Below are 20,871 nucleotides of genomic sequence, written 5' to 3'. Positions count from 1 at the left end.
CAATTGGAGGTGTACCTGTGGATGTATTTCAGGGCTTACCTTCAAACTCAGTTCCTGTTTGCATGACATCATGGGAATATCAAAAGAAATCAGCCAAAACCTCAGAAAAAATTGCAGACCTCCACAGGTCTGATTCCTCCTTGTGAGCAATTTCCAAATGCCTGAAGGTACCATGTTCATCTGTACAAACAATAGTACACAAGTATAAATACCATGGGACCATGCAGCTGTCATACCGCTCAGGAAGGAGACGCGTTCTGTCTCCTAGAGATGAACGTACTTTGGTGCGAAAAGTGCAAATCAATCCCAGAACAACAGCAAAGGATCTTGTGAAGATGCTGGAGGAAACAGGTACAAGAGTATCTATATCCACAGTAAAACGAGACCTATATCGACATAACCTGCAAGGCCGTTCAGCAAGGAAGAAACTACTGCTTCAAATCCGCCATAAAAAAGCCAGACTATGGTTGGGAACAAAGATCGTACCTTTTGGAGAAATGTCCTCTGGTCTGATGAAACAAAAATAGAACTGTTTGGCCATAATGACCATCGTTATGTTTGGAGGAAAAAGGGGGGAGCTTGCAAGCCGAAGAACACCATCCCAACCGTGAAGCACAGGGGTGACAGCATCATGTTGTGGGGGTGCTTTGCTGCAGGAGGGACTGGTGCACTTCACAAAATAGATGGCATCATGAGAAAGGAAAATTATGTGGATATTTTGAAGCAAAGTTAAAGCTTGGTCCCAATTGGGTCTTCCAAATGGACAATGACCCCAAGCATACTTCCAAAGTTGTTCATGTAATGAAGTCAAGGTATTGGATTGGCCACCACAAAGCCCTGCCCCCAATCCTATAGAAAATTTGTGGGCAGAACTGAAAAAGCTTGTGCGAGCAAAGAGGCCTACAAACCTGACTCGGTTACACCAGCTCTGTCAGGAGAAATGGGCCAAAATTCACCCAACTTATTGTGGGAAGCTTGTGGAAGGCTACCCGAAACGTTTGACCCAAGTTAAACAATTTAAAGGCAACCAAATAATAATTGAGTGTATGTAAACTTCTGACCCACTGGGAATGTGATGAAAGAAATAAAAGCTGAAATCAATCATTCTCTCTACTATTATTCTGCCATTTAATTTTTTTAAATAAAGTGGTGATCCTTACTGACCTAAGACAGGGAATTCTTACTAGGATTAAATGTCAGGAATTGTGAAAAACTGACTTCAACTGTATATGGGGGATACAATCTTCCCAGCTCTGCAGATTTTGCTACAAGGAGGCATTAGATCATTTATTTTGGTACTGTTCATATGTAGCTCATTTTTATGTCACAGGTCCAGCCAGGAATGGCTGTAGAATTGCAACATTTACCTAGAACTAACGCTGCAGATAGCAATTCTGGTTGATTTGAAAAGTCATTATCGATCAATAATCTAATAATTATTTTTGCAAAACATGTTAGCTTCTACAGATAGTAAATTAAAGATAGGAGAATAGAAAGGTTCAGTACTGTTGTGAAGCATCACAGGACAGTTGAAAAATGTATGGAAAATATCAATCCAAAATGGATGGTGTTAAGAGATAGATGGGAGGGGTTGAATGTAGCTGAAGGGTGGGACTAATAACTACAAGATAACCAATGTAAAATAGGTTCAGAAATATTGTGAAATAGCACAGTTACAAATCTAAATCAAACTGGATGGACATCAGAAATAGAGGAAGGACTAAAAACAAACAAAATATAACTATTGTAAAATAGATTGTGTCTGTAAAATGTGTATAATATGTATAAACTTAAGGTAGAAGCCTACGTGTTATTGTTTAATTGTTTACTCCAATTGGGGGAGTAGTGGTAGGGATTGTGGGAATAATAAAGGTATATAAAAAAAAGTGTGTGTATATGTATGTATGTATGTATGTATGTATGTATGTATGTATGTATGAATGTTTATTTATATATTTATATATGCAGTCGTGGCCAAAAGTTTGAGAATGACACAAATATTAATTTTCACAAAGTCTGCTGCCTCAGTGCATTTAGATATTTTTGTCAGATGTTACTATGGAATACTGAAGTATAATTACAGGCATTTCATAAGCGTCAAAAGCTTTTATTGACAATTACATGAAGTTGATGCAAAGAGTCAATATTTGCAGTGTTGACCCTTCTTTTTCAAGACCTCTGCAATCCGCCCTGACATGCTGTCAATCAACCTCTTGGGCACATCCTGACTGATGGCAGCCCATTCTTGCATAATCAATGCTTGGAGTTTGTCAGAATTTGTGTGTTTTTGTTTGTTCACCCGCCTCTTGAGGATTGACCACAAGTTCTCAATGGGATTCAGGTCTGGGGAGTTTCCTGGCCATGGACCCATGGACCCACAATATTGATGTTTTGTTCCCCGAGCAACTTAGTTATCACCTTTGCCTTATGGCAAGGTGCTCCATCATGCTGGAAAAGGCATTGTTCGTCACCAAACTGTTCCTGGATGGTTGGGAGAAGTTGCTCTCAGAGGATGTGTTGTACCATTCTTTATTCATGCCTGTGTTCTTTGGCAAAATTATGAGTGAGCCCACTCCCTTGGCTGAGGAGCAACCCCACACATGAATGGTCTCAGGATGCTTTACTGTTGGCAGGACTGATGGTAGCGCTCACCTTGTCTTCTCCTGACAAGCTTTTTTACGGACTTTACCCCAGTCCTCAGCAGTCCAATCCCTGTACCTTTTGCAGAATATCAGTCTGTCCCTGATGTTTTTCCTGGAGAGAAGTGGCTTCTATGTTGCCCTTCTTGACACCAGGCCATTCTCCAAAAGTCTTCGCCTCACTGTGCGTGCAGATGCACTCACACCTGCCTGCTGCCATTCCTGAGCAAGCTCTGTACTGGTGGTGCCCGATCCCGCAACTGAATCAACTTTAGGAGATGGTCCTGGCGCTTGCTGGACTTTCTTGGGCGCCCTGAAGCCTTCTTCACAACAATTGAACCGCTCTCCTTGAAGTTCTTGATGATCCGATAAATGGTTGATTTAGGTGCCATCTTACTGGCAGCAATATCCTTGCCTGTGAAGCCCTTTTTGTGCAAAGCAATGATGATGGCACCTGTTTCCTTGCAGGTAACCACGGTTTACAGAGGAAGAACAATGATTCTAAGCACCACCCTCCTTTTTGAAGCTTCCAGTCTGTTATTTGAACTCAATCAGCATGACAGAGTGATCTCCAGCCTTGAACTGGAGATCACACCTGTGTTAACGAGAGAATCACTGACATGATGTCCGCTGGTCCCTTTGTGGCAGGGCTGAAATCTCAACCCCATAGAAAATCTTTGGAGGGAGTTGAAGGTCCATGTTGTCTAGCAAAAGCCCCAAAACATCACTGCTCTAGAGGAGATCTGCATGGAGGAATGGGCCAAAATAACAGCAACAGTGTGTGAAAACCTTGTGAAGACTTACAGAAAACGTTTGACCTCTGTCATTGCCAACAAAGGGTATATAACAAGTATTGAGATAAACTTTTGTTATTGATTAAATACTTATTTTCCACCATAATTTGCAAATAAATTCATTAAAAATCCTACAATGTGATTTTCTGGATTTTTTTTTCTAATTTTGTCTGTCATAGTTGAAGTGTACCTGTGATAAAAATGACAGACCTCTCTTATCTTTTTAAGTGGGAGAACTTGCACAATTGGTGGCTGACTAAATACTTTTTTGCCCCACTATATGTATGTATGTATGTATGTATGTATGTATGTATGTATGTATGTATGTATGTATGTATGTATGTATGTATGTATGTATGTATGTATGTATGAATGTAATGTATGTGTGTTTACCCAAATAATATCTGGGGGATTGGAAATGATGCAGACAATTAAATTGATGGAAGCAACAATCTATCCTCAATATTAAAGCTGATCCACCCCTAAAAAATAAATAAAAAATAAATACAAATAAAATGCAATCGCTAGTATGGCTATTCAGACACGGGAAAAGTCTTGGCTTATAGCTTTATGGATTTTTACAGAGAGCATAAGTCATACATAATATTACATAATGTAGTGGTGCACCAATGATGATGATGGTGGTGTTGTGTCACAGTTCAAGCTGATCAACAAGGGCAAGAAGACCAACATCATTGACTCCATGTTGCGGATGCTGGAACAGTACTCATCTAACCTGGAGGACCTGATCAGAGAGAGGACAGAGGAGCTGGAAGTGGAGAAACAGAGGACAGAGAAACTGCTGTCTGAGATGCTGCCTCCGTGAGCTTCATGTTATAACACACACACACAGACAACTAAAGAAGACAATGGGCATTTTGTTATTTCAAGATATCATTCTTGTACAATGCCAAGGGTATTATCCATTCATAACATGATACAGTACCATACTTTAGACTTTTAATGATTGTTTGTTGCTCTGTGTCACATTACCACAAACACAAAATGTCCCATGTCACAATACAGTTCTGTGGCAGAGGCTCTGAAGACGGGTGCAACAGTGGAGCCAGAGTACTTTGACCAAGTCACCATCTACTTCAGTGACATAGTAGGCTTCACCACCATCTCCTCCCTCAGTGATCCCATCGAGGTGGTGGATCTACTCAATGACCTGTACACGCTGTTCGACGCTGTACTCAGCAACCACGACGTATACAAGGTCAGTTCTACTATTTTCACACTACTGAGTTGAACCGAAATGAGCTGAGCATCATAGTTGCGGGTTGGGTTGTGGTGCAAGGGAAGCATCACTGAGTATCAATGTGGCAATGATTTACTGTATGCCTATTTGTTTTCATTGTGTAGGTGGAGACCATTGGTGACGCCTACATGGTGGCGTCAGGTCTGCCCAAGAGGAATGGCAACAAACACGCAGCGGAGATTGCCAACATGTCCCTGAACATCCTGAGCTCTGTGGGCACCTTCCAGATGCGCCATATGCCCGGCATTCCCGTCAGGATACGAATAGGAATACACTCAGGTGAGAGAGGGCATTGGGTTGTCCCTGCCTGGCAGACACACTCTGAAGTTAGGTCACATATATGAGCTAGTTGATCAATCTTGCTCAATGGCTGAATCCCAATGTGAGTTGTTAATAAAGATGAAGAGTTTTTTTCCAAAATGCTATATATACATTTTCAGAAATCTTGGTAAATTAGCTTCTACAGTTTTAAAGAACTTATGAAAGCGATTGGTGTGTTTTTTCACTATCTAATCATGACATGGGGTTGTTCAATGACACATGTATTTGTTTGAAATCTATCACTTGATGTTTTCATTTCAGAGACAAATAATCATGTTTTTTTGCACCTCACTCACAAATAAATAGTATTGCCAGGTTTTACACAGTCAAATGTACTGTAACAAATAAATACATTTTAATAAAGAACTGTGATATATTTGTGACGTAAAGATTTATTTGGGCTGCAATCTGAGGTGCAGCTAGCTCTAATGAACGTATCCTCTGCAGCAGAGACTCTGGGTCTTCCATTCCTGTGGCAGTCCACATGAGAGCCAGTTTCATCATAGCGCTTGATGGTTTTTGAAGAAACTTTAAAAGTTCTTGAAATTTCTTCCGCATTAACTGACCTTCATGTCTTAAAGTAATGATGGACTGTCGTTTCTCTTTGCTTATTTGAACTGTTCTTGACATAATATGGACTTGGTCTTTTACCAAATAGGGCTATCTTCTGTATACCACCCCTACCTTGTCACACCACGACTAATTGGCTCAAACGCATTAAGAAGGAAATATATTCCACAAATTAACTTTTAACAAGGCACACCTGTTAATTAAAATGCATTCCAGGTGACTACCTCATGAAGCTGGGGTTGAGAGAATGCCAAGTGTGCAAAGCTCTCATCAAGGCAAAGGGTGGCTACTTGGAAGAATCTCAAATATAAAATATATTTTGATTTGTTTAACACCTTTTTGTGCTTACTACATGATTCTATATGTGTTATTTAATTGTTTTGATGTCTTCACTATTATTCTACAATGTAGAAAATAGTACAAATAAAAACCCTTGAATGAGTAGGTATGTCCAAACTTTTGACTGGTACTGTAGGTGAGACAACCAAATATCACAGTCAAATATACAGTATGAAAACATTCCATTCTAGCTAAACAATGGATATAGCGATTTGCAAAAAAAAAATCTAATTTTTAATGCACACTTAAAATCTATTAATTGAAACAGTCATATTTTACACACACATGAAGGTACCCATAACCAGCAATCATTTCTGCTGAAAAAAACACGTGAAAAATGTGTGGATATAACGTTTTGGAAATAAACTCTTCATATCACAATCAATCGCTTTGATTCTATTTCCTTTTCTAACTATCAGTATGTGGGGATCCATCAGTCATAATGAGGACGGCTGAAACAGTAGCAGGCCAAGGTTTGGTTTCTCAATGTGATGTCTGAGATGTGATGCACATGTGTGTTGTGTGTGTACAGGGTCATGTGTGGCTGGGGTGGTGGGTCTGACCATGCCTCGGTACTGCCTTTTTGGAGACACAGTCAACACCGCCTCTCGTATGGAATCCACTGGGCTGCGTGAGTATCAGAGGTTATTGGTGTTGATTTACAAAACATTAAGAACACCTTTTTAATATTGAGTTGCACCCCCTTGACACAAACCAGTGCACCTGGCCTGGCACCTATTACCATACCCCGTTCAAAGGCTTTTAAATATTTTGTCTTGCCCATTCACCTTCTGAATGGCACACATATACAATCCATGTCTCAATTATCTCAGGGCTTAGAAATCCTTCTTTAACTTGTCTCCTCCCCTGCATCTACACTGATTGAAGTGGATTTAACAAGTGACATTAATAAGGGATCATAGCTTTCACCTGGATTCACCTGGTCAGTCTGTTATGGAAAGAACAGTTCTTAATGTTTTGTTCACTCAGTGTATTTCTGCTCAGGATGTCTGCATTATGGTATGGTTTGTAGTGACAGTGTTATATCCGTTCAGCTTATAGAATTCATGTGAACATGAGCACTGTGAAGATCCTGCGCTCCCTCAACGAGGGCTACAAGATAGACGTCAGGGGCATGACAGAGCTGAAGGTATAAACACCTCACAATACATTATCCTCTGTGTTCATCTGTAGGATCTCTTTCAACTGTTTATAAATAAATCATGAATAATGATGTGTTCCTACAGGGTAAAGGCATTGAAGAGACATACTGGCTGGTTGGGAAAGAAAACTTCACGAAGCCTTTACCGAACCCTCCAGAGATTAAACCAGGGTAAGAACTCACACTCACAATACAGTACCTTATGTTGACACCCTGGCGAGAACCACCCTAAGTGAATCTTAACATGTCTACATTTCATTTGGTGAATATTTGTGCATTGATTATACAGCAGTTCTATGTGTTTATGTGTAATCATTTCACACATTTTCTCATCATTCACTACATGAGCAAAATGGAGCCCCATTGAAAACTAGGATGGGATTGAGGCTGTTATGGTGGCATTACATGTTTTGCCTACTTTAGGGATGACAATCATGGACTGAACCCAGAGGATATAGCTGCGTACAAGGGGAAAAAAACTGAGAAAAAAGCTTGATTCGAGGAGGTAGCTAGCAACTTGCATGCCGTGCTCTGTTGTGTCATGGTGGAATGCTAGTTGTTGTGTGGGTTCTTCTGTTGCATGGAGTTTGTGGATTTCTCAATCTATGGGATTTTGTTGAGCCCCCTCCACTACCCCCCTGCCCCCTATACTGTCTAATCATAGTCTCTTGATCTGATCTCTTCAAGTCTTGATCTGATCTCTTCTCTAATATTCTGATCTTATCACCTTAAATAACGTTAAAGCAGAGCTTGACCATCCCAGAAAAGCTCTATTCATTTTGGATAATCTCTTTCCATTGTGAGTGGTTCACCCTCATTTCCGTCCTTTCTTTCTTCTCACCTTCTCATTTGAGGCAGAACCTCTGAGACACTGGTGGCTGGTGACACCTTAATTGGGGAGTACAGGCTCATAGAAATGGCTGGAACGGAATTAATGGATTTCACTCTGTTCACTCCATTCCAGACATTATTATGAGCCGTCCTTCCCTCTCCAGCCTCTTGTTCTCTAAGACAATTAACATTCTTAGTCATGCTTCTTCTGCCATGTCCTCTCGTCTCATCTCACCAGCTGTCTTGTCTACTATAATCTGATAGGCCTACTAGACTACTGTTTTAAGTGGAAATATGTTTAAATGTTATTTGATCTTCCATTCTCAGGGACAACTGGCAAGAGATGGTGACAGATGAGATCAAGACGATATTTCGCAAGGCCAACCGGGAGGTGGACAAGCCTAAAATATGAGCAGACGAGACAGACGGAGAGAGACAAACACGGGGAGAAGAGGACACATCCAAAGAGAGAGAGAGAGGGAGGAAGAGAAATGGATGATGAAGAACTGGAGGACAGAGGGCATGGACCGGCCTGCTCACTGCAGCTTACGTGGCCTCCTTTAATAGGATTTCCTGGCTTCTGTCTGTGTAATCTGCTTGTGGCCAGCACAGCAGAAAGGGAGAGCACTAATGAAATGAAGGTTGTTGTATTACCGTCCTGCGACAGGGATAGTGCGTGTCTTCTTAATGAACCATACACTTATGTCTCTGGTCTCCCATTGGCCACTAAGTGGCTTTGTGTCAGTGGAGTGGTTTTGTCTAGATGGGATACAGTTTATGTCAAAATTGACTTTTCGTAGCAGGTTAGGAGAATTTACGCAGCAGGTTAGGATAATTAATGTAGCAGCTAAGGAGAATTAAGCTAAGGTTAGGAAAAGGGTTAGGTTTATGGTTAGCTAAAATCCAAAACATATCAACTTTGGACGTCAATTTGACATGCATTGTATCCCATGGCCAGTGGAGTTGAGGCCCCAGTGCTCAACAGGATGTACTACTGTATCACTCCACTCCCATACTGTACTGTAGCTTTTAATCACATGCATAATAGGAGTTATGTCAAATTAAAAAATATATATTTTATCACTCTTCTAAACGTTTTGAAAGGAGCACTTCTCTCCACCTGATGAGAGTTGTGGGGTGAAATAAGACATTTTGTTAGTTATGGCAAAATATGATATTCAATTTTTAAGTTATGGCCGAAAAGCTTTGTAAGGGTGTAAGATTAGCGTTCCACAGTTGTGAGAGGAAATCTGATATATATCTACTGTATTGTTAATGGACCACAAGTTTGTTGGCATCTAGGTAAATAATTCCCTATATTAATCATGTTTTTTTGTATGAAAAAAAGAGTGCATTTTGACACTGGATTTCTATGTTTTACATTGACTTTTAGAAATTCAAAACATAATTAGTATAATTAGTATATGCAGGCTGTGTCCCGTTGTTATAGATTGACTATGTAATGTTTCTGTAAAACGTCTTTCCTTTAAGCAGGGCATTTGGAGCCACGGAGTATACTGATTCTCCAAAGAATTGTCATGTCTGATGTCTACGCCTTCATAGACAAGAGTACCATCTCTTGTTTGGTTGAAGGTATGACTTGTATAAATGAAAATGAATGAGCGTCCATTACAGGCGCTATGAGCTCATACTTTAGGGATGCAGCTGAAAACATGAATAGATCATTACCAAATAACATGAGCAATGATATATGCAGATGGATGTTTGATGATACATATTGGTGAACTTTTATTGTCTTCTATTATTTCATCTACTTCATAGACTATGAGAACAATTAATTAAAATAATATACAGTATGCAACTTTAATTTTCAAGATGCACAGTGTTGAAAAAATGTAATTTGTTACTGATTACAGTTACATGACTAAAGTTATCAATCATGTAACCTGTAATCAGTAACATAAAGATGCATTCATTATGTTATAAGTCTTGGATATTTATGAGACACAAAGACTAATGTAAATATTATATATTTAATTAAATCTGTTTTATTTACATGTATGTGACACTTATTTCAATGGCTCTTCGAGACAGAAGGAAAGGGAAAGTATTCGCCACACGGTTCCTCTATTCACCAGGAGATGGCGCTGAGATAACCTCTTGCTCTTTCTGTCCCCTCCATTCTCTTTGTCCTTTACGGGCATATGATGATGGAGTGCAACTTTGTTTCTAACACCCCAGATTCTACTAAATGTCTGTTTTTTATTATGTATGGTTGATGAACAGTTTCTGAAACAGTTTCGTGTCTAAGGTCTGTCAATTGACAATAGAGATGTCATAAATTTGACTTCCTTGTTGAGTAGATCTCTTTCTCCCTGTTCACCATGTTAACCTTGCACTCCAATCTCACCCAGCTAGGTTTATTAGCTCTATAATGGGGATTTCCTAACTTAGTGAGCTCTATACAAAACTTAAACTCTGACAGTACTAACTACTGTGTTAAAAGTGGGTATGGTCTGTAAGATTGGGGAATCTTTTGGAATTGTGCCTTTCGCAGGTTTGCAACTTAGGGTCTCCGGGGAAAGAATCTCCACATCCATCCATTCTGTAGACAGAGGAATGTTGGCCATCAGGCCGACTGGAACGAGTAGCATTCTCCTCACTGAACCCAGACAATTAAGACACGTTCTGCACAATTGCACACTCACTGCAAAATGTAGTTCATTTCAGAGGCTTGCATCCTGATTATGGTCCCTTTACTATGCAACATTAACCCTTTCTTGATCATGATGTATCAGTATGCTTGGATAAACTCAATGTTAAGCAGACACCAAGTTTATTTTAGGTTTCTTTTTATTGAAAAGAAAGAGTCAAAAAGGACACCACATTGCATTATGGCAACATTCCAAGGTTTAGTGGTAAATGCCTACAACAGTCATACAGTTTGGTTGGCAAATGGCATAGATAATTTAATCAAATCAAAGAATGCAGAGGAACAGTTTCAGTGCAGCTGGGAGGCAAAAACAACTGAAAGCATGAGAAATGTCATTTGCAGGGTGGAAAGTGGAAAATAGTATGACATGAAATTAGCTTGTAGTACACTTGTGCAACAAACTTTTTCTCTTTAAACATTAAAGATAATGCAACTAATCACGCATATCACAAACCCAATAAGAGAGAGAAGCCAAACCTATACTGGTGAAAAGAATGGTGGAAAATGTCTGATTTTATGGAAGGCAAAATCAGAGAGATCATACTTAATATAAGCATGCTGTCGGGTCGTCTGCTATTCAATGTTCAGGTACTCTAAAAAGGCACTTGTGGTGTTCGGATTTTTCCTGAAATGTTTTGAAATGCAGACTGACAATGTTATTGACTATGGCGCATTGTAAAGGCCAAACAGCATTTATTTGAACGTATTTATTTATTTCACCTTTATTTAACCAGGTAGGCAAGTTGAGAACAAGTTCTCATTTACAATTGCGACCTGGCCAAGATAAAGCAAAGTATATAAAGTATATACTCCTGATCCCTGGGAGTGCTTAATGTGTCTGATACAATAGTAGGTCTAGATATTCAGTCCACAGATGCCCTATTGGAATGTGTTCTTGGGGTAACAGTCACACCATAATACGCGTACTATTTCCTGGCATGATTCAATCAGTAACCGTATCTATCAAACTGTCTATTAACTATTACAACTCGTCACGCATCTTGTCTCCTTTGGGTCGCACCATTCTGCCGATGAAGAGGATGGAGTTGGTCTTGTTGTCCTTCACCAGGAAGATGAAGGGATGGTCAGCATAGAACAACTTGGGGTTCCTCAGCTTCTCACTTCCGAAGATGCTGGTGTCGAAGGGGTTCCCCTCGATGTCCCACTCCATTGAAGAGGCGTGGAACACGTTGGAGAGGTACAGGTCCTTCTTGCCGGAGATGTTGGACAGATCGGCCTTGGTTTTGTCCACAGCGTCGGTTAGACCAAGTTCACCAAGAGTTTTCTGGAGAGAAGTGTACAATAGACAGTGAAATATGGAGAAACATATCATATGTAAGTCAAATATGTTCTTTCAAAGTCAAGCTTGCGAGTTGAGTCATAGTTTATGAGATAAGTCTTTAATGACCCTTAAATCTATTGCAAACAATATAATTGCAATCATGTAATTACCTGGAGGTTGTGGCTAACCTCCATGCTGACTTTGGGCAGAGAGATGGCCACGGCCCTCTCTTCCATCTTGCCCATCCAGGTTTCCAGCTGCTTGCGGGTCAGCAGCTTCTCCAGCCTGTCAAGGGGTTCCAGGTGATAGGGCATGATGAACACCAGGCTGGACTGCTTCTGGCCCAGTGGCATGTCCAGCACAAACAACCTGTTCTCTGTGTCATCATGGAACTTATAGAGGCCTGTGGAACACAGTCATGGGATGAGAATAGATGAGTCAAGTTCTCTTGATAATGATGTAGATAATGTCTTATATTAAGGCTTATAGTACGGTATGTCTCTATTCAAAAGGTTAGTGAAACCTACCGGTGCGATGCATCATGGGAACAGAGACTGTGAATGAACGGGTCACCAGGAAGCCACGGTTGTCTACCATCTTCTCATGGAACTTCTCATCCCAGTGAGCTGGAGACAGAGGATAATGTTTTCTAAAGATATTCACATCTCACAATCATACTGTTTAATACACCCCAATATAAACAGTAATAACAGTAGTCAAAGGTACTAACTACTAGGCTACTGTGTGTTTTTGAAGAACTCTACTTACGCTTGAAGAACATAGCGTTGGCGATCGTTGCTCCGTCAGCATTCTGCACATCCTTGGTGATCTCAGGCAGCTTGCCGTCTGTCGACTTGGCCGCCCATTCGTTGATGGAGTTCACTGCGCTCCTCTTGTCCCTGAGGTTGATCTTCGAGTGGTCATAGTTGTAGTGCTTCTTGCTGCTCTTCACAAAGTTGTCGGCGAAGGTGACCGAGCTGGGGCCGTAGAGGCGGTTACTGATCTTCCATGTGACGTTCCGGGTCTTGGGGTCGCTGACCTCAGTCAGGAGCTCTGACAGGCCTGTGTGCAGGTGCTCATCCTTCAGGGCATCAGCGCTGAGGACAGACTTGACCTGGGAAGCGGTGGATGCCTTGCCCCCGAGAGCCACCATGCCAAGGGAGGAGGCCACCACCACAGGGGATATCAGGATGTTGTCAAGGCCCTTCTCCTTGGCCACCGTGTGGTAGAGGCTGAAGGCCAGGTTGGCGCTCTTATCTGCCATGGTGGTGGCATGGCTGCTCAGCTTCTTCTTGTCTTCTCCGGAGGCCGCAACGGCCAGGAGGCCCAAAACTACAACGTTGGTTACCCACATCCTTTCTGTCTTCTGGTTGTTGAGCAGCTATAGAAGCCTGAAAGCAGACACAAATACAATAATGTTGGAAATCCTGTGTTGGTATTTGAGGCCAATGTTTCAAAGGGTCTATTTTTGTATAGCCTGTATACGCTGAGTATGTTGAGGTTTTGCCCTCAGAAAAGACTCAATTTGTCGGGGCATGGGTTCAATAAGGCATCGAAACCGTTTCACAGGGATGCTGGCCCATGTTGACCCCAATGCTTCCCGCAGTTGTCTCAAGTTGGCTGGATGTCCTGTTGAGTGTGAAAACCCTAGTAATGTTGCAGTTTTTGACACAAACCGGTGTGCTTGGCACCTACCATACCCATTTCAAAGGCACTTAAATCGTGTCTTGCCCATTCACCCTGTGAATGGCACACAAACACAATCCATGTCTAAATTGTCTAAAGGCCTAAAAATCCTTCTTTAGCCTGTCTCCTCTTCATAACAAGTGACATCAATAAGGGATCATAGCTTTCACCTGGATTTACCTGTTCAACCTATGTCATGGAAAGAGCAAGTGTTCTTAATGTTTTGTTTACTGAGTGTAATGTGTTATTACAGTGTGGTTTTAGAATGAGGTCCCACATATTCAGCAATTAAATGACATTAACCACCACGTTGGCTGCATAAATGAATGGGTTCCAATTTTAGGCAGCCATGTTTCTAGCCACGTCAGCAGCTGTAGAAATCTTGAGCTATAGCAGCAGCCAGGAGTGCTGGGCTCTGACTGAGGGTGTAATTTGATTCCTCTCTGTGCTCTTGTTAATTGTAGAACAAAAAAGCACACAATTTCTAAAATAAAATATGATATTCAGAATTTCTCAGAGATATCATTACAGCACAAATTTGTCAATAGATCATGTCAACATAGAACCTATGGAGGTACTTTTTAGCTGTTACTAACAGGAGCCCTCTTTTCTTTGCCCGACTTGTTCAAACAAAAGGAACAAATATGTAGCCCTCAGGATACATGTGGAGGAGTGGCTTCTGATCAATCCTTTGATTTTCCACTACTTGTAAATTGCTTTCCTGCCTTCAAAAACATGGCAGTATATAGGCTGTGTAGCTTTCTTTCACAGATTCTGAATGTTTCACTTTGTATATCTTTACATCATTCTCTTGGGATACCTTGAAATGTTTTCATACTGATGTCAAGGTTTTCGTTTTTCATTCTGAAAGAAAAGAGGTGCATGTGGTAATCTCCATAGAGCAGGTGATAAAGCATTAGTCAGACTCATACGGAGTTATTTTATTACTTCTAAATTGTAATATTCTTTCCATCTTCCCTTGATATAGGGTCCATTGTTGAAAACATTTTGTATTTGATATTTTCTTGAATAATGATCCGTAGTTCGGTATATCATGCATACACACACGCAAAACTTCTCTCATTGGTCAGTGCATGTCCCAGAAAAACATCCATCCAATCAGAAATGCCACAGTGGAACAGCATCAGTTCCACAGAGAACCAAGTTCGGATTTTTTAAAACATCCCACCACTCCCAAAATCATCTATGCAATGTTAGTCAGTAGCAGTTCCTCTTGTTTGTGTGTGCAATTACCCTCAAAAAGGCACAGTGATGCTGAAACGTTGGTGTTTTACCCAATAAATGACTGGCACACATACATATATATACATACATGGCAGTTATAACTGTACTTTGAGATAATATCGTTGCTTGGTTATGCATGTTCATGTTTGGTTTACAATTATTCAATAAATTAAGAGAGAACCAAAAATCATTGTGTTAACTATAACTTGATTAACTATATATAGTTAATCAAGTTAATGCAATGATTTGTAGTTCCCTCTTAATTTGTTGAATAATTAAAAAAACAATCAACATGCATCATCAAGCAACGATATTATCTTAAAGTACACTTATAACTGCCATATCTAATACCCTTTACAGATACATTGCATGAACATCAATGCAGCATCCTATCAGCTACTCCAGTTCTCACCAAACAGTTGAGATAATAGGAAATGTCATTTTACTAAACGTAAAGACTGAATCAGAATACATTCCACAGAGTTATGTTAAAAAGAGTGCCATTTCAGAACCTTAATGCATGCACTGTACTTTGACTTTAAACATTAAAACAAAACAGCTTTCCCAACAAACCATGGTCAAAAGAAAGCCTTCTCCCAGACTCTCCCAATCCTTACCTGGCAGAGCTTGGCACGATTTCTCTCAGCCTTCACTCTCTGGGTTCGCTCGTCTGTTGACTGATCCTTCAGTTTTTTCTCTGGCCTTTATAGACCATGGAAAAGAAACTTCTGGAAGTTGGGAATGGGCTATGCAAATGTGAAACCTATGTGTCTCCTCTGGAGCGGAGACTTCAGACCTCCCCCTGGATCCATTTGATGCAGTGCTCTGCATGGTCCTAATGCTGTAGGCTGACTCAATCACACACACAGCTTTCATCATATTAACTTTCACACATTTTCTAACTTTCACCAGCACAATAGATATGGTATGGATGTGGTCATTTTGTTTTTATACAGAAAAGTGCAAGAAAAGTACAGTACAATAGTGTGGATACGTGCATGTCAGTGATGATATCCCTTTGGCTTCCTCTTGTAGTTGTGAATGGGCACACCGGGCACAATGCTCATATGCATGCGTATACGTGTATTGTATTTTCAATAACCCTGTTCAAAAGCAATGACTATGGAAGGGAATACACATGGCATTTATAACAGTCGTTGTAACCGTAGTTACTATAAGTTTGTAAAAGTAGTTACAGTTTCAGCTTCTCCATCACACACCCCTCCCCCATACTGCCACGTCTTCCTCAGCTGATTGCAGGCTTGTTTAGGATGGGGGTTGTGGAGCAGGAGCTATAGCAACAGTGCTGTAGAAATCAAGCTCTGTCCTAAACACGTCCTCACCAGTCCGAATACAAGCAACTGAAATGGCTTTTTACACCATTTAAACGAAAAGTAATCTTTTATTGTAATACAATGTGAAATTCTGCCGGTACCATGAATAACTTCTCTGAAATAGATATAGTGAAATGTAATTCTGATGCCATCAGTTCACATCATTTCACTGTGCTAGTTTTTCTCCAGAAACGCACATTTTTTGCAACCCTATTTTAAATTGCCCTCACATGCCAGCTGATGAGAGCCTTGCCTTTTGGTGATCGGGGGAGAAGGTTCCCCGAGGCTTCTACAAACGTAACCTCGTTCCCACACCCATGCCACTGTTCCATGTCCACACACCTTCCCCCAGGCTCCGTTTTTTAAATTCTGTAGGCGTAAATACTCTGAAATTCCTCAGCACCTGCATGAGGCAGGCCAGGCCTAGTTCAAACTAGCCTGGTCCAATCCCCAATGGATCTTATCTAATGCAAAGATGCCCCTATCCTGTTGATTAGCAATACATTCGTTTTTTAGTGAGAACTCTATAAAACTCACTAGGGCCTCATACATGCATAATCCATTTTAATTCAGCAAACCAACATGGACTGAAAGGTGCTCCTGTGAAATGTTGTTTATTTTATTCTACTGGGCCATTTACTTTATGTTCATATTCTTATAATTTATTTCTTGTTGTTGCATTGTAGAGAAGGAACCTTCACTTAAGCATTTATTTGTCCAGTGTATACCATGTGTATCCTGTACATACCACTAATACAAATTCAAACTCCCGTGAAAGGATGGAGGGACTAGTACGCCTGGTGGAGATAGGGGCATTTAAAAAAAACACATTTATGTCACTATTCTGTAGCTCTGTACACAACACTTAAATAGGAAATTAAAAGGCCTTTGGGGTGATACTAATTATGACTAAATCCACAAAGTTAAATGGTTCAGGACAAGAAACAGAAGTCTGCTGCTGCTACTGAAGAGGTTTCCTAAACATTTCATTTCCTGTTTAATCTCAATGTTCTTCAGTGTCATATTTTTTTCCCATGCACAACCCAGCTGAACTGTCATTTTGCTCTCATGCTTGTTTGACGTTAGATACTGTCATGCCCTGGCCATAGAAAGGCTTTTATTCTCTATTTTGGTTAGGCCAGGGTGTGACTAGGGTGGGCATCCTATGTTCCCTTTTCTATGTTTTTGTATTTCTTTGTTTTTGGCCGGGTATGGTTCTCAATCAGGGACAGCTGTCTATCGTTGTCTCTGATTGAGAACCATACTTAGGTAGCTCTTTCCCACTTGGGTTTTGTGGGTAGTTGCTTTCGGTTTTGTACCTAACGGAGCTGTTTCGGTTGTTCTTTTTTGTTAGTTTGTATTTAGTGTTCAGTTCTATTTAATAAATGACGAATACCTACCACGCTGCGCCTTGGTCCTCACCTTCTTCCACCAACGGCCGTTACAGATACACTAACGGTGTTTTTGGTGCTTGAGATGTTCGACATGATTGGATATGTGAAACAGTATCGCTGTGCAGGATTCTGTACCTTCATTCAGCGACATGAGAGACACCAGGGATCTATTCATTTAAGGGAAACTTGGGGGGTGCTGCCAAGATTAACGTATGATGTCAGACCTCAGTGATGTTGCCACGGTGCCGAATGATGTACATTTCTGTGGCATTACCTTTAGATCTGCGTCTTGAAGATGGGTAGAGCGCAGCATGTTTAAAGAATATCACAATCATGCAATTCACATATCGCGAATGGTCTACCACGAATAACACATCTATGTACTGGTTATCTTTCAGGAGGCATTTTGATGCCATATCAATACATGTTTATACTGTGGTTGATAGTATGTGCAATCATTGACCAACAACAATACGTTTTAAAAACAACTATTGAATTTCTGTCAAGTAAGTAACTAAACTTCCATCGCTTAGAATCAATCAAGTAAAAATGTTTCCCACATCCAGCGCTTGATCCAAACTCTTGAGCTCAACATATTACATTTGATTTGTGTTTTAATTATGATTTGATTCACTTTAACTCCTCTTCAGGTCTGTGACTGTGCTGAGCTGGCAGAATAGGCCAATAACTACCTGGGGGTGGGTTCAAAGACTGTATAAAATAGTCATCTAGGGAAGGGCTCGTAATACTTGGCTATTGGATTAGCATGCACTCTGGTGGTCTAAAGAGGTTCACATTTTCCATAAACGGAAACAAAGTTTCCTCCTAACAGTGCAATTGCTAAACTTGAGGGAGACTCAAGTTTTGCTAATTTTTAATTGAGGTCACATTTTGGCAGTTTAAAAGAATGGTCAATATATTGTTGCGGCTTTAATATAACCCTGAGGTTAGCACTGATTGAACTCCTATTCTCATTATCTGTCTTCTAATTATGGACTTCATATTTGATTAATTATACTCGTTAATCTGTTTCTTTTCCCATTTAGATAAGCATTCAAATTAAAGAGGGTGGCAAAATGAACGTGTAAATATTCACAATGGGACTAATCCCATGCAATTCTATACATAGACACTAGATGGCAATCAAAACAAATAAATGCCTTGTCTGATCTGAAGTTTCTTGCACTGAGACAACACTTTCGATCCAATTGGAGAAGGTCAGAGTCAAGGAACCTTGGATCTTCTCCTCTAATACGTTTTGAGAAAGAGGTCAGGAGAGAGTACGTGAGAAATCAAGGAAGGACGATTGAAAAAGAGCCCAGTTCTCCATCACCTGAGCGATCACAAGCTGTTACGTTATAATTTTACCCTCTCTCCACACACCTTCACCTGTACAAAGACCCTAGTCTGTGACTTCCCCAGTGCCTCCCTCACCCAGCCACCCTCCCTGCTGCTTGGCTTTTTGGAGGAGAGACATACAGAATCATCAAACCAGCTGGAGTCTCTGACTAATGCCTGCATAGGGAGAGCAGGGGGTCTGCTACTCTGCTGAAGCTCCCTCACACATGAAATGTCACAGGAAGTAGTCTGAACACCACTCTGCCTCCCGTCCTCTGTGCCGTTGCAAGCTCCCAGCCAGTAAGTGGAGCCGCGCGCGCGCGTGTGTGTGTTTGAAATGTAGATGGGGGATCCACTCGCTGTCATGCATAATTTCATGTGAGGAGATTAATTGGATTTCAATTATTTATTTTCCATTACTTCCATCCGAGGGTTGTTAATTCTCTGGCTAATTGAGAATTACAAAGTATAAATGAACCAGATGGAGGCATAAAGGATCTACACTACTACAGTACTAACATGATGTTCAATCATTTTGGGTGCCATCCACTTGTAAATGTCTTGACAACAATCACTTTCCAGTTCTCATTTAAGGTTCTCCCTCTGTCAAATTGAATTGATGTCAGAATGATAGCAATGGAAGCATTTGCTGTTTGCTTAGATACATATAAATAGATGTTCCTTTTCTGACCACAAATTCTTATTTACAATGATGGCCTACCCTGGCCAAGCCCGGACGACGCTGGGCCAAATGTGCACCGCCCTATGGGACTCCCAATCACGGCCGGATGTGATACACCCTGGATTCAAACCAGGGACTGTAGTGATGCGTCTAGCACTGAGATGCAGTGCTTTAGACCGCTGTGCCATTCGGTATAACTTTCTGTTTATCAAGTAGTTTCATCTGTGTGTATATATATATATAAAACTAGTTCTTTAGGTTTTTCCTGATCAGGTCACATGGTAAGGAAAAAACTTCAGGCCTTAACTATGATGGAAAATGAAACACTGCGAACATATAGAAAACATATAAGATGAAACATAGAGATAATTTTATTCTGCACTTTTTAGGGCATTCTAATGTTGCTATTCTTTGTGTGGAAAATCTGGATGTGTGCAATTGCATGAATCAATTTGGACAGAGATGGCATGGTTTGAAATGAACAGCTGAGCCCCAACCAGAACAGAAGCTGCTGTTTATCATAGCCCGGTTCTGTTAACTACAATCAGTTCCGTTTGGGTGAGTGAGAATCAATGACAAAAGCTTTTATTAACTTCATTATCCAAATAAAACAGCATAATATTGTCCTGAGAGTTGCATCATCTATTGTTTTCTAAAGGCCTACATTCATGTTTTACATAATGAATGAAGAGAGCTGACAGCTTATTAGCACTTCATATTACCACAATATGAAGAAATACTCATGGCTGTAGTGACGGCAGTAGGGTTCCTGTTTCTCTTCTGGCTGGTGCTGCCTGTCCACCAACAATCTGACATTCAACAACATGGTGTTCTTTTTGCAGGGATTTATGAAGTAAAATGATAAGGCATTATTAGAGTCTTCGTCAGTAGAGTGTTGGCTGAAGATCATTTCATTTTACGATCCTATAGTAATTTCAACTCTTTGAGAATAATCAAGTACAGTGGGGCAAAAAAAGTATTTAGTCAGCCACCAATTGTGCATTGCGCTTAAAAAGATGAGAGAGGCCTGTAATTTTCCTCATAGGTACACTTCAACTATGACAGACAAAATTAGGAGAAAAAAAATCCAGAAAATCACATTGTAGGATTTTTAATGAATTTATTTGCAAATTATGGTGGAAAATAAGTATTTGGTCAATAACAAAAGTTTATCTCAATACTTTGTTATATACCCTTTGTTGGCAATGACAGAGGTCAAACGTTTTCTGTAAGTCTTCACAAGGTTTTCACACACTGTTGCTGGTATTTTGGCCCATTCCTCCATGCAGATCTCCTCTAGAGCAGTGATGTTTTGGGGC

General features: G+C 40.5%; 2 protein-coding genes across 5 annotated transcripts in view; one reads left to right on the top strand and one right to left on the bottom strand.

Annotated features, from left to right (window-relative positions):
- Positions 1–9,932, top strand: part of LOC115136628 (retinal guanylyl cyclase 2-like) — a 31,073-nt gene extending 21,141 nt beyond the window's left edge. Inside the window, exons 13-19 of the mRNA XM_029672196.1 lie at positions 4,092–4,255; positions 4,460–4,652; positions 4,799–4,973; positions 6,457–6,555; positions 6,980–7,074; positions 7,172–7,257; positions 8,245–9,932. Coding sequence (XP_029528056.1) covers positions 4,092–4,255; positions 4,460–4,652; positions 4,799–4,973; positions 6,457–6,555; positions 6,980–7,074; positions 7,172–7,257; positions 8,245–8,329 — 897 coding nt within the window. The 3' untranslated portion in view covers positions 8,330–9,932. The remainder of the gene's footprint in view (positions 1–4,091; positions 4,256–4,459; positions 4,653–4,798; positions 4,974–6,456; positions 6,556–6,979; positions 7,075–7,171; positions 7,258–8,244) is intronic.
- Positions 9,933–10,713: 781 nt separating this feature from the next.
- serpinh1b (serpin peptidase inhibitor, clade H (heat shock protein 47), member 1b) lies at positions 10,714–15,526 on the bottom strand. Of its 4 annotated transcripts, none has more exons than XM_029672194.2 (6): positions 15,422–15,526; positions 14,362–14,423; positions 12,642–13,264; positions 12,401–12,499; positions 12,044–12,276; positions 10,714–11,876 (listed from the first exon to the last, which is right to left on the bottom strand). In XM_029672194.2, exons 3-6 carry the CDS (start codon positions 13,225–13,227, stop codon positions 11,574–11,576), a joined length of 1,221 nt encoding a protein of 406 aa, XP_029528054.1. In that variant the 5' UTR covers positions 13,228–13,264; positions 14,362–14,423; positions 15,422–15,526; the 3' UTR covers positions 10,714–11,573. The 4 variants fall into 4 exon arrangements, with proteins under 4 accessions (XP_029528054.1, XP_029528053.1, XP_029528055.1 ...); XM_029672193.2 differs by having other exon boundaries at positions 14,380–14,423; XM_029672195.2 differs by lacking the exon at positions 14,362–14,423 and having other exon boundaries at positions 15,422–15,525.
- Between the last annotated feature and the right edge of the window lie 5,345 nt (positions 15,527–20,871).

The sequence above is a fragment of the Oncorhynchus nerka genome, linkage group LG11 (assembly GCF_034236695.1).
Source record: "Oncorhynchus nerka isolate Pitt River linkage group LG11, Oner_Uvic_2.0, whole genome shotgun sequence".
Classification (NCBI taxonomy): domain Eukaryota; kingdom Metazoa; phylum Chordata; class Actinopteri; order Salmoniformes; family Salmonidae; genus Oncorhynchus; species Oncorhynchus nerka.
The sequence above is the reverse complement of the archived record's forward strand: the minus strand, read 5'-3'. Positions and strand labels throughout refer to the sequence as shown.

Coding starts and splice junctions, on each gene's coding strand:
- serpinh1b (XM_029672194.2), bottom strand. CDS start 13,227: ATGTGGGTAACCAACGTTGTAGTTTTGGGCCTCCTGGCCGTTGCGGCC. Junction 12,500..12,641: donor CAACGCTATGTTCTTCAAGC/GTAAGTAGAGTT, acceptor CTCTGTCTCCAG/CTCACTGGGATGAGAAGTTC. Junction 12,277..12,400: donor TCCCATGATGCATCGCACCG/GTAGGTTTCACT, acceptor TGTGTTCCACAG/GCCTCTATAAGTTCCATGAT.